The sequence below is a fragment of the Ambystoma mexicanum genome, chromosome 4q (genome assembly GCF_040938575.1).
Source record: "Ambystoma mexicanum isolate Mex_15411 chromosome 4q, UKY_AmexF1_1, whole genome shotgun sequence".
Lineage (NCBI taxonomy): Eukaryota > Metazoa > Chordata > Amphibia > Caudata > Ambystomatidae > Ambystoma > Ambystoma mexicanum.
The window spans coordinates 774,826,464-774,841,151 of NC_090928.1; the positions used below are offsets into that span (position 1 = coordinate 774,826,464).

Below are 14,688 nucleotides of genomic sequence, written 5' to 3' on the forward strand. Positions count from 1 at the left end.
GGGTCTAGTGACAAAGGGGGGCTTAGTATAACCTTGTGCTTGGGATGATTAGTCCCACTACCCTGTACATGGCCATGTGACATATCCTTTTTAAAATGTGTATGGCTCTCTTGGGATGAAGATACCACCCTCCTCCTCTTTTTGCTTCTTCCCCTCTTCCTTTCCAGAAGCAGGCTTTTCTTTGTGGGACACCCTGTGGGTTACCCATAAATCTGCTGCAGTGGCTAACCTCTTAGGATCTATCTTCTTAGAGTCAACCAGATGCTGCGTAAGCTTAGGGGAACATGAGGCACAAATATGTTCCAGCACGACCAAATGGATCATGCCTTCAAACGTGGTAACTTTATAACCTTCCACCCAACCAGCCAAGTTCTTTAAAGATTTAGTTACATATGTAACCCAAGTACTACCTTCTCTTTCTTGTACTCCCTGAATCCTTTCAAGTATTGGACAGGAGTCTTCCCAAACTTTAAGATCAGGGTTTGCTTCAATTTTATTAAGTCCTTTCTCTCAGTCTTGGAAATGTCCTCAATGACACTGCAGCCAGAGTGGGGCTGTCTACTGAGCAACCATGCAATATTATCAGCATCTACTACTTCTTCTTGCACTTCACAAGCATACTCAAAAGCAGACATCCAGTCCATGATGTAATTTCTCTTCATAATACACACTGAGCAGATCTTTAGGAAATCTAGGATATGAGGAGGAACCAGAACCGTTTCCAGATCCCATTGAGAAACTGTTGGCAGCTTGAAAATGAGCAAGCTCCAACTGATCTTCCCTATCTTTCTGTTTTTCCAATTTATCCATCTTCAGCTTAGCAATATTAAACTCAAGTACTTTTTCTCTCAGCCTAAGCTTCTGTCGCTTGAAATCTAACAAAGCCTGGGCTTCAGAGGAAATAGAGGACACATGGGATTGAGCGGCCTCATCCTCATACTCACTCTCTATGGTGGCAGCCACACCCACATCATGACTGTTACTGGGAGCAGCCCCAGCAGCATCTGCACTATCATAAGAGGGAAGAGATACAATCCTACATTCTTCACAATCAATCATCTTTTGGATTAGCTCGGCTTTTGTGCCAGAGGCAGTGATGCCTCTTTTTGCACATAGCCTTCTTAATGTTTCTGATTTAGAAGCTCTCAAAGTAATAGCAGTGACTGATTCCATTTTATAAGTTAAGTGAAGTGGCTTACAACTACAGGCTACCAAAAGTCACTATGTTACTGTGTAGATGTAATCCAGTGCCACACCAATGTGCAACACCCAAGTACTTCAGTTCTTAGCCCACTGCTGTACACCAATTTGTTAGAGTGGATTTCTGAACTCTGCTCTGGGGAACAGTTGTTCGGGAGGCCCCCCTAGTTTAGTGAAACAGGGAACACTTCTGCAAAGTTAGCCAGGACAATTTAAGGTAGCTTGGAGAGAAGTCAAGGCTAAGTCTCAGGAGCAAGTAGTGGCGGTGATCTGAGATCTTGGATGAGCACACACAGTAGGATACACAAATTACACTTAGTCAGTAGTATATCAGAAATATACAATTTATTAGACCCAGAACAAACACAGGTGAACCATGAAGAGCACAGTAATACTACAACTTAAACACACACTATGAAGAATATATGTATACAGCCACTTTTTGGTCAATGTGATACAGTGCGGATTCCCGCCAAAACCTATAAGGAGGGAAAGCACACAAGGTACCAACTCCAGAAATAGATATCCCTAACTTAAGAAGTCCAGCCCTACAAAGATTGGAGATTGGAACAATGCTATGTTTGTGCATAAAAATGCTCATTGATGTGTAAAACTCACAAAGGACAAATTTCAATGGGCAGGAAAAGTTATAAGAGGATACTGGAGTATGAGGAATTTGGTTCCAAGAGTCAGAGGTGGGTCTGCTATGGAGAACAAAGCTGTCCCCAACGTTCAGACGACAATAGGGAGCAGGAGCCACCAAAGTCAAGGGAAGGACCACAAGGGATCCTTTATGCATAAAAATGATATAGATGAACTAGCGGCCACTGGTAAGTGGTATGATTACTCACCACCCTTTGCTCACTTGGCAGGTTGGGAGAAGGTCACCTGGACTAAGAAATCCCCTCCTTGGTTACGCTTCAAAGTGCAGAGGCGCTGCGGGTGCAGATCCAATTTACATCAGGACCTGGATCTCTCATCATGGATGCAGGACAAAGAATCCACAGACAAAGCTGGTCTCAGGACCCTTGAGGAAAGGCAGGAAAGTTGCCAGCAGCAACCGCCAATGTTGCACAGTGATGCAGGAGCACCCACGTCTCGCAGACTGATGAACGCTTCTCTCTCGTGGCTCAAAGCAGTAGGGATGATGAGATTTGACAAGAATGTGCTTTGCAGTGCGAACAAAGATTCTGCCAAAGCTCAAGCTGAAACTCGATGTAGCAATGCTCAAGCAGGGGTGCCAAGTTACAAGCTGGTCAGTCCACTGGATGGCCCAGGAACACTTCAGAGAAGGCATGTTTGCAGGGCACGAAGGAGACGTTGAGTGTGATTGGTCCCACCACTCAAAATGGTTGAAGCACCTATGTAGGTCTTCGGAGATCGAGCTCAAAGCAGGGCTCTAGCGGGAAAACAGCAGGAGCTCGAGCGCAAAGCAGGGCTGTAGCGGGACAATAGCAGGCTGAGTGCCAAACCTTCTCTGTGCGGTGCCCGACGTTCCTTGGGTCTGCTTCGCTTCTCTGGATAATTGGCTCTGTGTATAGGTCGATTCGGACCTAAGGGTGATCTGCGGGTCTGCCCTAAGAGCCCCTCCTCATATCCTAAAGTCCAGTGAGTGCTCGCACCCAGCTGGCCAATGCTCTCATGCACACCAGACATCCTGGCACTAGTAGTGTGGATTGGGGCCAGACTGTCCCAGACCACTTCCTGTGTACTCACACACGTGACATGCATTGGCCCACGAAAAGCACTGGCTTTCGCTAGAGAATGCATGCCCAAAAAAGGACTCCCTGAGTCACAAAGAGCAAAAGGAAAACCACTGGACAAAATGCCCAAAGGAGAAGTCAAAAGACCTTGTGGCACGGCCATGATGGACACTAGCCACAGTCATGAGCCAAACGCGGTAAGCGTGGTATGGCTCAGTAAAAGTGAATTGAAAATACATGAAAAATCTTCTGCTGCCACCAGTCTACTACTAGGCCCATTTTCCCTCAGTGCACGGTACTGTAATGTACTTTGCGCACTGAAATACATTTTCCAAAAGTGGCAACACAGTCACAAGACTAAGGGACACAATGTTTCCCAGTACTGACTGTCAGAAAGACAAGTCAGTTTCCCCCAGAACGATGAGCGAAAGCACTGGCAAAAAATCAGGAAAGGAGGCTGAAACAAAAGCAAAAAGTTGGGGGGTTCACAAATATAGAGGTAAAACAGCAAGTAAAATTTTACCTAACAGTGTCCCACTGGAAATCTTCTGGTAAAAAACAAAACCTCTCCATTTCAATACATTTGGCATCATTAGAAATTTGGCGGTCTGGAAATTACGGTGCAGGTAGCAACTTAGCGCCACCCCTTCTGGACTGCCAAACTAAGAGTTTTCCAGTAGGGGAACGGAACTCCTGGCAGGCCTGACCTGCCGGGAGTTCATGCCCCTACCGGCAGAGTTTTGTCTGAAGCTCCGACACCGTTAGCAATGGTGCCGGTGCTTCAGTGTCCCCATTCCCATGGAGACCTATGGAACTCCACGGGAATAGGGATTTAACATTCCACCGCCGTTCATGATATCCAGGTGGCACCGGGATGTCAGGTTGTGGAAACAGTGTTACGGGGTCGGCGGTAGCCCACTGCCTACCAGCGGGTTTTACCGCCAACCTCGTAATGAGGTCCATTATGTACAAATGATAGTGAGAACTCACTTTTACAGGCTCTCAACCTCATTCTTGATCCTTTTTGCCTAATCTAATGAGGTGGACAGAGCCTGCGTTCCACCCACAGCAGCCATTGTTAGATTCTTCACCCCATAGGTCTTGTGATAGGGAATCATCTGAGCTTTTGTAACTGTAACTACACTGAAGAGTTATTTTTTGACACTTTACTTGAACATCGATTCCGCTCTTCTCTCTGAACAATCTGGCAGCTTTGCTTTTTGCATAGCTGCATTCTGAGCTGAAAAAAGGTTGGATGATCACACCTCTTATCATCAGGGCTGAGAAAGGTAGGTCACAGGAGACCTGCAAATTGCAGAAGTCCATTTTTAAGTACTGCCACACTTGTAAGATGGAAAACCTTTGTTAATGGACCCCTGCAAGATTACTTCCTGCACTCCCATTAGACTGAGGACTGTGCCATCTGCAAGCCATTCACCCTAAAGACTCTTCAGGATAGGCATTGAAGGTTGCTACTGTTTCTGGAAAAGAACAGGGGTTATTCCTAAGGAGAGAAGTCCTAGCTGAAATTACTCTTACAGGTTTCTGGTCGCACTATCTCTTACACTAGTAGTCAATGGTCCTCTTCCTACAGACGCCTATGCAACCATTTCACCCTTGTTTGGTTTTGTAGTTTGAGGAGAGGGTGGGACTGGTGTATGGAAGCCAGTGTGTGTGTTTGTAAGCGGGACGGGGCTTGCACACTTGTGGAGCCACGTCTGTGCACGGGTTTCCATTGCTTTTTCCATGCCTTGCAAGAAAAGTTATGTTCTCTGTACCAGGGGGATGGCTATCCCCAGGGGTGTTGCTAGGTCTGGAAAAGACCAGAGGCTATGCTCATGTCGGAAGTTTCGGGAATGGGGGCTAGCTAGCCTTTTGGTTGTAGCTCCTGAGATGGTTTCCAGGGCTACAACCAAAAGATCAGGGGCTTTAGCCCCCTTAGCCCCCCCCCCAGCAACGCCTCTGGCTATCCCAAGTATCTTTAGAGTGGGGAACCGTACAAGAGGTACTAGAGTGTTTAACATTTAGTTGTATTTATAGTAAAGTGAACGGAAGCAATACAGACATTCTTGTTTGTCACTACCTATTAATATTCCAAAATCTGTGAGGGTATTGGTGGCCTAAAATCTTTTTAAATTGGCAAGCACTCGCCCTTCCACTGCCCTTGGTTTCATTGGAACCCTTGCCATGGGTCCATATTTAATTCCACCCTTCCAAAAAATACAGCCTTCTGCTCTAAAAACTTTATCTGAAACCCACCGATGTTCACTCTCCTTTGGGACTGGGAAGGATTGTTGGGAGTTTGATCATGACATTCCAAAATAGTGTGAATCAAGTCGTTCCCTTCAATGACGCAGGCACAGTTCGCAAGAGCAGACTGCTGCCGGCCACTGTGCCCATCCTGCTGCAGTGCTTGCTTCATTCACAGTGTGTCTTCTTGTTAGAGATAACCAATGCCACACAAAGGGAGCCACCACACTCTGAAAACCCAGTAGGCCTGTCTCTACGCGTCTCCCTTACTAGAGAAAGACATTTAAAATCTGGCTTCAAATGACAGGCGTGCAAGGCCTGCTAAGATGTCTTATATTGATTTTAATGGGCTCTTGCATTTTCCCCCCACAGAGGCGCACGACGAGAAGACGGGCAATTGAAGAGGTGAAGCTCAAGGACGGTCATCGACTTTGGCTTGCATCGTTCTCGGTGAAGGCGTGCACAGCACCGGGAGGTGCACATCAGGGGGAAGGGGCAAAGGGTGGGGGAAGAGACAGCAAGCTCGCAGATTCATCTTAATTCACAGATTCTATTTTTTCTGTTCTGCTATCAAAATGCATTGTATCTCATCTTGGTTGTGCTGTTGAGGATTTCATTATGTTTTTGCATTGCTTTTTTTCAAAATGTTGCTGTTTTCTTATTGATTCTTTTCCTTATCCACCAATGATATTTTTCGTGGGACTATAGGACTTATTAAAGTCGAGAGAGGTTTCCAGAGAACTCTTGCTCTGGGGTCGCAGTAATCAACAGACACAGACCTTTAATGCAAGTGGGAGAATACAAAGAAAACATGTTTAACTGCACTGTGTGAAGGGCACTCTTTCTGGAATTTCTCTAAGTGATGCTAATGTAAGGTGTTTGTAACAGCGAAACATGGCGACTCTTGGTGCTGCCTCACTTACAGAGGAACGAGCATGCCTGATGTAAATTGACAGTAGCCGAACCACGTGACCACTACCCAGATAGTACTCGTCATGCCCCTTACTCCTTAATAGTAAAGAGTGCATAGACGCATGCAAGGTATAAAGCAGGTAACCGTGAGGAAAATAAAAATATTTATGTAGGGGATCACCATTCTGTGGTTGTCATGTGATTCATTGTATTCAACGCAGCCCCGTTTCAGAGCAGAGCACTATTTCAAATTAATGCCATGTTTTGAAGCTGGTGTCCGCAAGCTTTGCCTTGCCAGACGTTTTGGACTCAACTCCCGTCAACACTAGACAACATATTCAAGAGTGAGGGAACATGGGAGCTGTAGTCCAAAACATCTGGAGAACCAAACCCCAAGAATAGAGAATGCCATTCATTGGACATCTGTGAGGGGATTGGTAGGCAGCCACTGACATACTTCAAATAAAGACAGGGCTCTATAAGCAGCAGGCTTCTGATATCCAGGGGGGCTGAACCAAACTCACTGTATGTTGTTTTCCAGTCTGGTTCATGCATGTAAACTAGTTGTTGTTGACAGGGTGTTACTTGCTTGGATCTGTCAGTAATTGAGGATCGTTGCATTACTTGTATAACCATTACCTCTCAGTGACACTTGCGGCTTTAAAGACAACCTTCTTTTGTACCCACATACACTTCCACCTGATTCTCTGCTCTGTATGCATGACTTTTGTTAGTTCAATTAAGAAGTACTTGGTAAAAACGAGTTTGGCATTTGTTTATTTTTGTTGTTGTGTTTCTCATTTATCAACAAGGCATTGTACTGTAAACTAATGTACATTGATCTACTGTATGGAGGGGATTGTACAGCCATCGTGCAAGGCTGATGGCCTGTAAAGCATTCCATATATGAGCTGCACACGATCTGCAATGCTTAATGCTAATGCCTGCATCACCTAACACCAACTTAAAGACCTCTCACCCTCCCAATACATTGACGACGTCTTGCAGAAAAGAATGGTCGTGAGAACAAGGACCTTTCCAGGGTGCTTTTAGAATCTAATCCAACAAGTGACGAATGGATAACTACACATTTGGAAGCCTTAAACCCAATTCCAACTGTCATCACCCGAACCCTGATGACAATGCAACTGTCTGGAAACATTTGGTGTGAAATGAAACAACAATTAGCATCTATCTTTAGATGACCAATTCTTCATAAACGAGGGTCTTCCTTTCTGAAATACATTTGTGTCAAATGCAACAGCTAAACTGTGACCGTGACTGTTTTTGGGGCACAATGAGTCCAGACAATATTTGCTGTTTGTACATGCATGGACAAGTAGTCTTTAAAAACAAATGTCTAACTATCTCAGTTGCTTAGATAGTCATGAGTCCTTGACGCCCACTACTAAGTGCAGGACATCTTGCTTGTTTTGGAGTTGTGTGTCATTTCATCTGCTTGAAAAATGACTTGCAGATTTGATTTTCTGGCACGGCTTCTTAACCCAACCATTTCAGGACTCAATGTTGTATTTGCCATTGTACAAAGTGACTCCCAAAGCGGACAGTTGTAACTTAAAATCCGTGACTTAGACCAATATAAATAACTGAAAACATTAATGGCCACCTCTCATTCCAAAACCTAAGTCCCCTTATGCATAAAGAAATACAGCACACGGCCTGTTGCCAAGAAAAAGGTTTTGGACAATAACTGGTTAGCGGGTGCTACTCTTTATTTCTTTAGAAAATGATCCTCTCATTTCTACCACACAGTTGCAGGCTATTTATTTCATCCTGCTAAAGCATTGCAAACTAGCCCGACACTGCGCTAGAATACACAGTACAACAACTTTGGTCACAGAGACGCAAATCAAGACAATTTCCTACACCAAACTGCTTACTTCTTAAAATAAACTTGAGCAATACACCATGTTTAAAGTAAGTTTGGATCTCAGTGTCACCTTTTTGCCAGAACCCTTCCTTCCTAACAGTTGTACTCTAGATGGTTGACAGTGGCCTCGGGTTTAAATTCCCATTCACCAGATGCAAAACATTTTCCTGCTGTAACCAGTTGTAGTAAAATGAAGGAATTTCTACTTGATAAGTTAACAAAGTACTGAAAAACCAAAAACACCATTAATGCTTTGCAACCAGTTCCAAGATGCAACGGGACAATTCCCTTTAGCTTTTCAGTAGATGTCAAAAAACCATTAAAGTAGCAAATGGACGCGCTAGAAAGCAATTGCAACAGGTCCACTAACATTTCCTCAATGCTCTGTCAATGTTTTGGCAAAGCATGATGCTTAGAGCAGCCATACCATGTATGGGAGCTACACATATGTGCAACCTTTTAGCCCCTGCGCCGTGCTACCCCCGGGCTATCCTCTGTACACAGGCTTGAGTCCTACTGCCAGGAGTAGAACATTCTTGAGCAAATGTATTTCGTTACTGCTGGACCAACATGGGATAAGCACACCAGTGCGTAGACCTTTGATGTTCTTGTGGCTATCCATTTATGTAGCATGGACTCTGAGAGTAAATACCAAAAAATAGACGCATTCCACTGTTATGTGAGTTGTTAATACCAACAGCTAAAGAACACAAGGTGGAAACAAGCAGATCATTGCCAGAGTGCAGACTATTTTTGCATACAAAGTGTAAGACTATGCTTTTTTATATAACAGTCTATTGATATTTAGAAAAAAGCTGATGCGAGACCAGATTTCATTGTCTTGTTCCCCAGCTAAATGTCCTGGGGATGGACGTTTTTTGATTTGACAATTGCAAACAACTGAAGTTCATGGGACGTTTTCTGTGATGATGGTGTAGCTTTTAACTCGTGATCTTAGGGTGGCCTTTAGCTCACTGCTGCTCATGGTCCTTCTACTGAAATAACGAAGACATCTGTGGATCGGCACTATTGCACCGGTTGCGTTTGCTCCTCAGAAGAAAAATAAATGATCTCTGTGGGCATGCAGGCTTAGGTTTACATTTCAAGAATTCACCAGTTGCATTTGATGTGGTTATCTGATGGAAAAACATTTTTTTTAAATATGTGATGCATTACTCATATGCCTTAGACTAACATTTGTGATACAAAAGAAGGTCTGACAGTTGTATTTTTCTTGATTAAGATATGTTTTCACTTAAATGTGACTATATTTACTCCGTTGCTTGCATAACAACAACCGTTCTTTTACATTACATAAAAGGTTAACTGGGTTGGCAGATGTTATTTTTGGGGTATAAATGAGACATTAAAATGATGCCTTTGCATACGGGGTTTGTTAATTTCCTTTTGTTTGTTTCATACAGTTTAAACAGAAATAAGTGATGCCTTCATTATACAATGGTTGTTAAATGAAAATAACAATAAAAGTTGTTAAACAGCGATCTGTGCACTCGTTTTGTTTTTGCAGAGAGCTTTAACCGCAATGCATTGTGGGAATGCAAATCAGTTAAAATGCAAGCCATAGCTCCAGAAAATTCTTTGTTTTATATATATTTCTAAGGCTTGTGGATCTTCTTAGAATAACCTGCTGTGCACAGGCCAACATCTAGTGGTAGTCACAGAGTATTGCATGAATTGTTTTTCGAAATGGGACCTCAACTGACTGTGTTTGTAATACTATCCTTTGTGTGACGTGTCAAGGTCCCACCATTGTAATCGGTTGCTTGGCTAACGCCATTTATAAAGTTATATTAGTTGTTTGCCTGCGCTCTTTTTTATTGTTTTGATGACCTTCCTTCAGTGGCTTTTGACGAACGACTCCAGATCCGAAGTTCGACAGCAACTCCTTGGTTCTCGGCAACTGTTGACTTCAGCCTACACCAGGCCGTGGCCTGTTACAGTATGGAGCGTGGGGGCTGTCATATACTCTTTAACATTGAAAATGTCTTTTTCTTTCTCTCTCCTTTACATTTGTCGTCGTGCTGCATTTCACACCAATTATGGAAAAGACACCCTTTAAATTTTGCTCATCCTGCAATCGTAAATACCCTTGGAAGGACACGCACGGTGTGCGCAATCATTGCCTCCCCAGAGATCACCCTGTGAAACACTGTAACTCTTGTAAATGAGTTCAACTGAAAACATTAAAGGACCAGCGTACAAAACATTGGGTGGCCCTCACCATGCAGGCTGAGGTGTCCAATGATGTCCCAATGGGCGCCGAAGAGTACGAGGAGGAACAAGGCAGCTACGGCACACATAGTAACACCGAAAATGACAGGGATTCTTCTGTAACCGTGGTGCCAGTCGCCGCTTCCCACAAGCAGGCTGGCAGTTCTGTGATGGAGACCGCACTCAGCGACAAAGGCACACATTCGCATTGCAACAAGCACACAGCGCCTAGCCGTACATCGACTAAATCAGCAGACAAACACAGTCACACAGTGCCACAGGAAAGCGGTAAAACCCTTTCTAGCTCAAAGTATCCTCTGACCTCTGGGCCCTCACCTTCTCGATCGCTGCATGACAAACATCCAAAACAAATGCTGAGCAAAGTAACTACAGACACCGAACCTACAAAAACATTATATTCGTGTGGTGAAAAACAAGCGCCGAAACTCAAACCCACGACACATGTTCAAGGTATGTCAAAACTTAAACACTTACATTTAAAACACATTTCCAAGACAGTTTTAAAGCCTTCTCCTATAAAATGTGCTGCTCTATCCACACCCATTGGCATCATGTCGACAGACACACAATATACACCTTACACATCATCTTTATCAATAGCTCTACACTCTCAGGCAAAGGATCCCATTGATCCTTTACAGTTTTGAAATTTCCCTAGCTCAAGCCAGTGGACTAGAGGAAAGTTTGAACACACCATGAAAAGAATGTCATGCTTTGTAGATTTAATGGACAGGCACCCAGACCAATTTAAAAACCCAAAAGGGAGGGGAACCTCGTGCAAAAACCCAAAGGTTGCACTCAATACACCCCTCTGACACTTCCTCTACTCTAACTGCCCCTCTAGATAACCAAGGGCATCAGATGATCTTTACATGATTGATGACCAACAACAGCAGGGTGACCAATATTCGCAAGATGACCAATTTACTCAAGATCAGTATTATGATGATGATGACCCAGACATTTAGGTCTTTCCATCACCTGAAGACCAGGATCAGCCTATTGCTGATTCTCCTATACATGACTAGCTCTAGTCTAACGACCCATTAAGGCAGCAGGGCATTTTAAAATGGACACACAAGAAGTCCTATAAGATACAGACTTTGTGGATGATATTTTACGTGACAAAAAACAGTCAAACCATTTATCCCATTACTAACATCAGTGCAAAGACGCATTCAGCCCTCTTTAGTGACTCCATCTTTAACGAGAGCTGTAAACCCTAGAATAGAAAAAATATTTAAGCCTGCACCCACAGGTCCCCTCTTTGTTAGGGGACAACTTAAACCAGATTCTTTAGTTGTTACAACCACAAGGAAAATAGAAGGTACCCCTCTAGCATCTGCAGAGGCACCCCCTCAGAAAGAAAGCAAAACACTGTATACCCTTGGCAGGAACGTGGCTACATCAGCAGCGTACCAAACACGCATTACAAACAATTCCACCTTGTTGGCAAGACATAACTGCCACCCATGGGACACAGTCCTCCAACATCTTGATAATGTTCATGTGCCTTTAATATCCCAGATTCAAAAATCAGTGTCTGAAGGCAAACAGGTTGCCAACTGCATTCTCAAAAACAATTCAGATGCAGCAGATAACGCTGGCCGCATCATTGTGGAAGGAACACTGAACGGACACTTTTGGCTACGCCAGTCAGGATTTAAATTAGAAACACAGGCTACCCTTCTAAATATGCCCACTGAGCCCAAGTGTGGGGAGAAGTGTTCGCTTCTGCTATAAGTGATTACTTGGTCCGCGGACCTTAAGAATTATTTTACACTACTAACTCATTTTTTCGCTCATTTCAGGCGGACAACTATATCTTCAAGCTGCAAGGATCAAGCAACGTAAGCGAAAATGAATGACATATTAAGAAATGTAATGGTTCTGTTGGTCTTACTTATTCCTAGTGGTGTTATTGTGTTTGTGTTTTGGAAAATTACCTATCTTGCTAGTGCTACTGCTGTACCCTCCACTAACCTTCCCCCAACACAAGCAGGTGGAACGACCATGTCAGGTGGACAGGAGAACACTGCTGATAAGGAGAGGTAAGCGTAGTGTTGACACAGACATGAGGGGGGTAGACACATATCTCACCAACGCTGCTTGAGTGTCTCACAACATGTGGTACAAACACATAACAAAAGTAGGTCAGGAAACCACCGGGGAGAGCTGCTGTGTCTGCTCTTTAATCCCCTATGCAATGAGTGCCTCCAGAATGTTCATAGCAACTGAAATACCCGCATCAAGAGCACATGCTTAATGTATCTCTCGATGGTGACAACTAGAGGAAGATTTCAAGGGAAGACAGCAACATTAATGTGGATGTTCAGAGTAACATCCCCGTATGAAGATAATTACATAAATACACTGGACATGATGAACAATTATTGGCAACTAGATGAGGCTATACAGTACATAATTGATGGACCTGACAAAGGAGAAACAAAGACTATCACCCCGAAGGAATAGCCATGTCCATAAATGAGAGTGAAGGAAACGGAAGGAGAACCTGTATGCTGAAAGACCACAGATACTGGTGTATGGCCAAGTGTACACAAAAGATGGGTGGAAGGAAGGAGTGGTACGCAGAAAGGGCCTAACACTAGCACAATCAGCAGGAAACAGGGTACAATAAGAAAATGACACGTGTCTCAAGGAAGATGGGTGCAAGGTTGCTGACATGGGTGGAGAATGAAGCTGGATCAATGCCAATAATACCTCTGAAAACACAAGCACTGTGCTATTAGAACAACAGTGAAGTTGAAGTTGTCGAGAACGTTGGGTGCAGAAGCATCGAAAAACATGCAGCTATGACAATAGGAACAGCAGTAGTGAGGGATCATTACTGGGTGTGTGGATCGAAGGCATACGAGAAGCTGCCATCTGACTGGGGAGGAGTTTGCTTGTTGGTACACATCAACATGCCTTTGTTGGTTTTGCCAAAGAAAGATGTGAAGGTCGATGACTTCCCAAAGATGGACAATAACAAAAGGAAGAAGAGGTTGATTGCAGAGGTACCAACAGGCAAGGCAGAGAAGCCAGCTGAACTAGGCAGAGTAAAGTGAGATGAAAATTACTTCTCTGAACACTTAACACTCTGATTTCACACAGTTAATTAGATGTAACAATACAAATCCAATTCTTCATTCAATCCATGAGGAGAGACCGTGTCTAGTCTCTCTATCCAATATGCTTTACGTTGTTGTAGTTTCTTAGATACACTGATTCCACTGTTTGACACATCAATAACTTCCAAAATTTGGAGAAGGCCAACCAAACTCAACAGGAAAATACATCAAGTTAGAAGAACATTTCGGGACCTTATCGCTGTACAGCTCTCTTGCCAATCTTACCGGAAACGAACAGTAAAACCAGGCAACACTTCTCAGCCGTATTAACTTCACACATTTTTCTTTACTCTATCTATGAAAACGTCTTTGTAACAATCTAAACAGATTATATGCAAATAAATAAAAGAAAATTAAAAAAATAACTTCTAAAATTTGAACACGCATTTGTGAAACTTGATGGTTTGCTTGACTGAAATGTCTAGCAACTGGAGAATACTGAATTTTAGTTCTTATGTTTGATTTGTGCTCATTCCTTCTGACTCATGCTTGCATGCTTGTCAGTCCAATGTACAACAAGCCACAAGGGCATTTAATGCAGTATAGAACTTTTTCTGTCATGCAAGTTGAATAGCTCTTAATTCTTATCTTTTCTCCAGTTCTGGGATGCGTCACAGTGTTACTCTTGGTGATATTATTGCAATTACTGCATGTCATGCAGGGAAAAGTTCCTGTTTTTTTTAATTTTTTTTAAATGAAGCCTGTGTTTTTCTTTGGTTTAGTCTTGACAAGTAAATCTCTAAGATTACTGCTCCTTTGGTTGACAAAGACCGGGTTTTCTTCAAATAAAGTTTGTGACTTGTCATCACAGGTCAATATAGGCCAATGCTTGAGTATGACTCTCTTGATTTGTACACTGTATCTACTCACATATACTAGTGGGTTTTCTGTGGTGGTTCTGGTTTTGGTAGCCAGCAAATCAGATCTCTCCTGTGACCTTACTTTTTCTGAAGCAACTGATAATTCATCTTCTTTGTATCCCAGTTGCTTGAATTTGTTCAGCATTATTGCTTTCTCCTTTTCGTATTGACAGTCTGTGTTGATGATTCTCTTAATCCGAAACAATTGGCTATATGGTAAACTCTTTATTGTTGCAGGAGGATGAAAACTCATTCTATGTAAGAGGTAATTTTTGTCTGTGGATTTATGATATACGTTGGTGTTGAATGTAGGTACTTTAGGGGTCACCAGGACATCCAGAAAATGTATACTGGGATGTCCAATCTCAGACGTAAATTGGATCCTAGAATCAATCGAATTAATATATGCCAAAAATAAGTTGAGAGTCTCTTGTGTATCATTCCAGATCAAAAAGATATCATCTATGTATCTCCCTCAATGTTTA

At 43.1% G+C, this 14,688-nt stretch overlaps 1 protein-coding gene across 1 annotated transcript in view; it reads left to right on the forward strand.

Annotated features, from left to right (window-relative positions):
- Window positions 1-9,458, forward strand: part of LOC138467292 (ADP-ribose glycohydrolase MACROD2-like) — a 1,886,603-nt gene extending 1,877,145 nt beyond the window's left edge. The window contains exon 11 of the mRNA XM_069607287.1: window positions 5,526-9,458. Coding sequence (XP_069463388.1) covers window positions 5,526-5,554 — 29 coding nt within the window. The 3' untranslated portion in view covers window positions 5,555-9,458. The remainder of the gene's footprint in view (window positions 1-5,525) is intronic.
- Window positions 9,459-14,688: the final 5,230 nt, after the last annotated feature.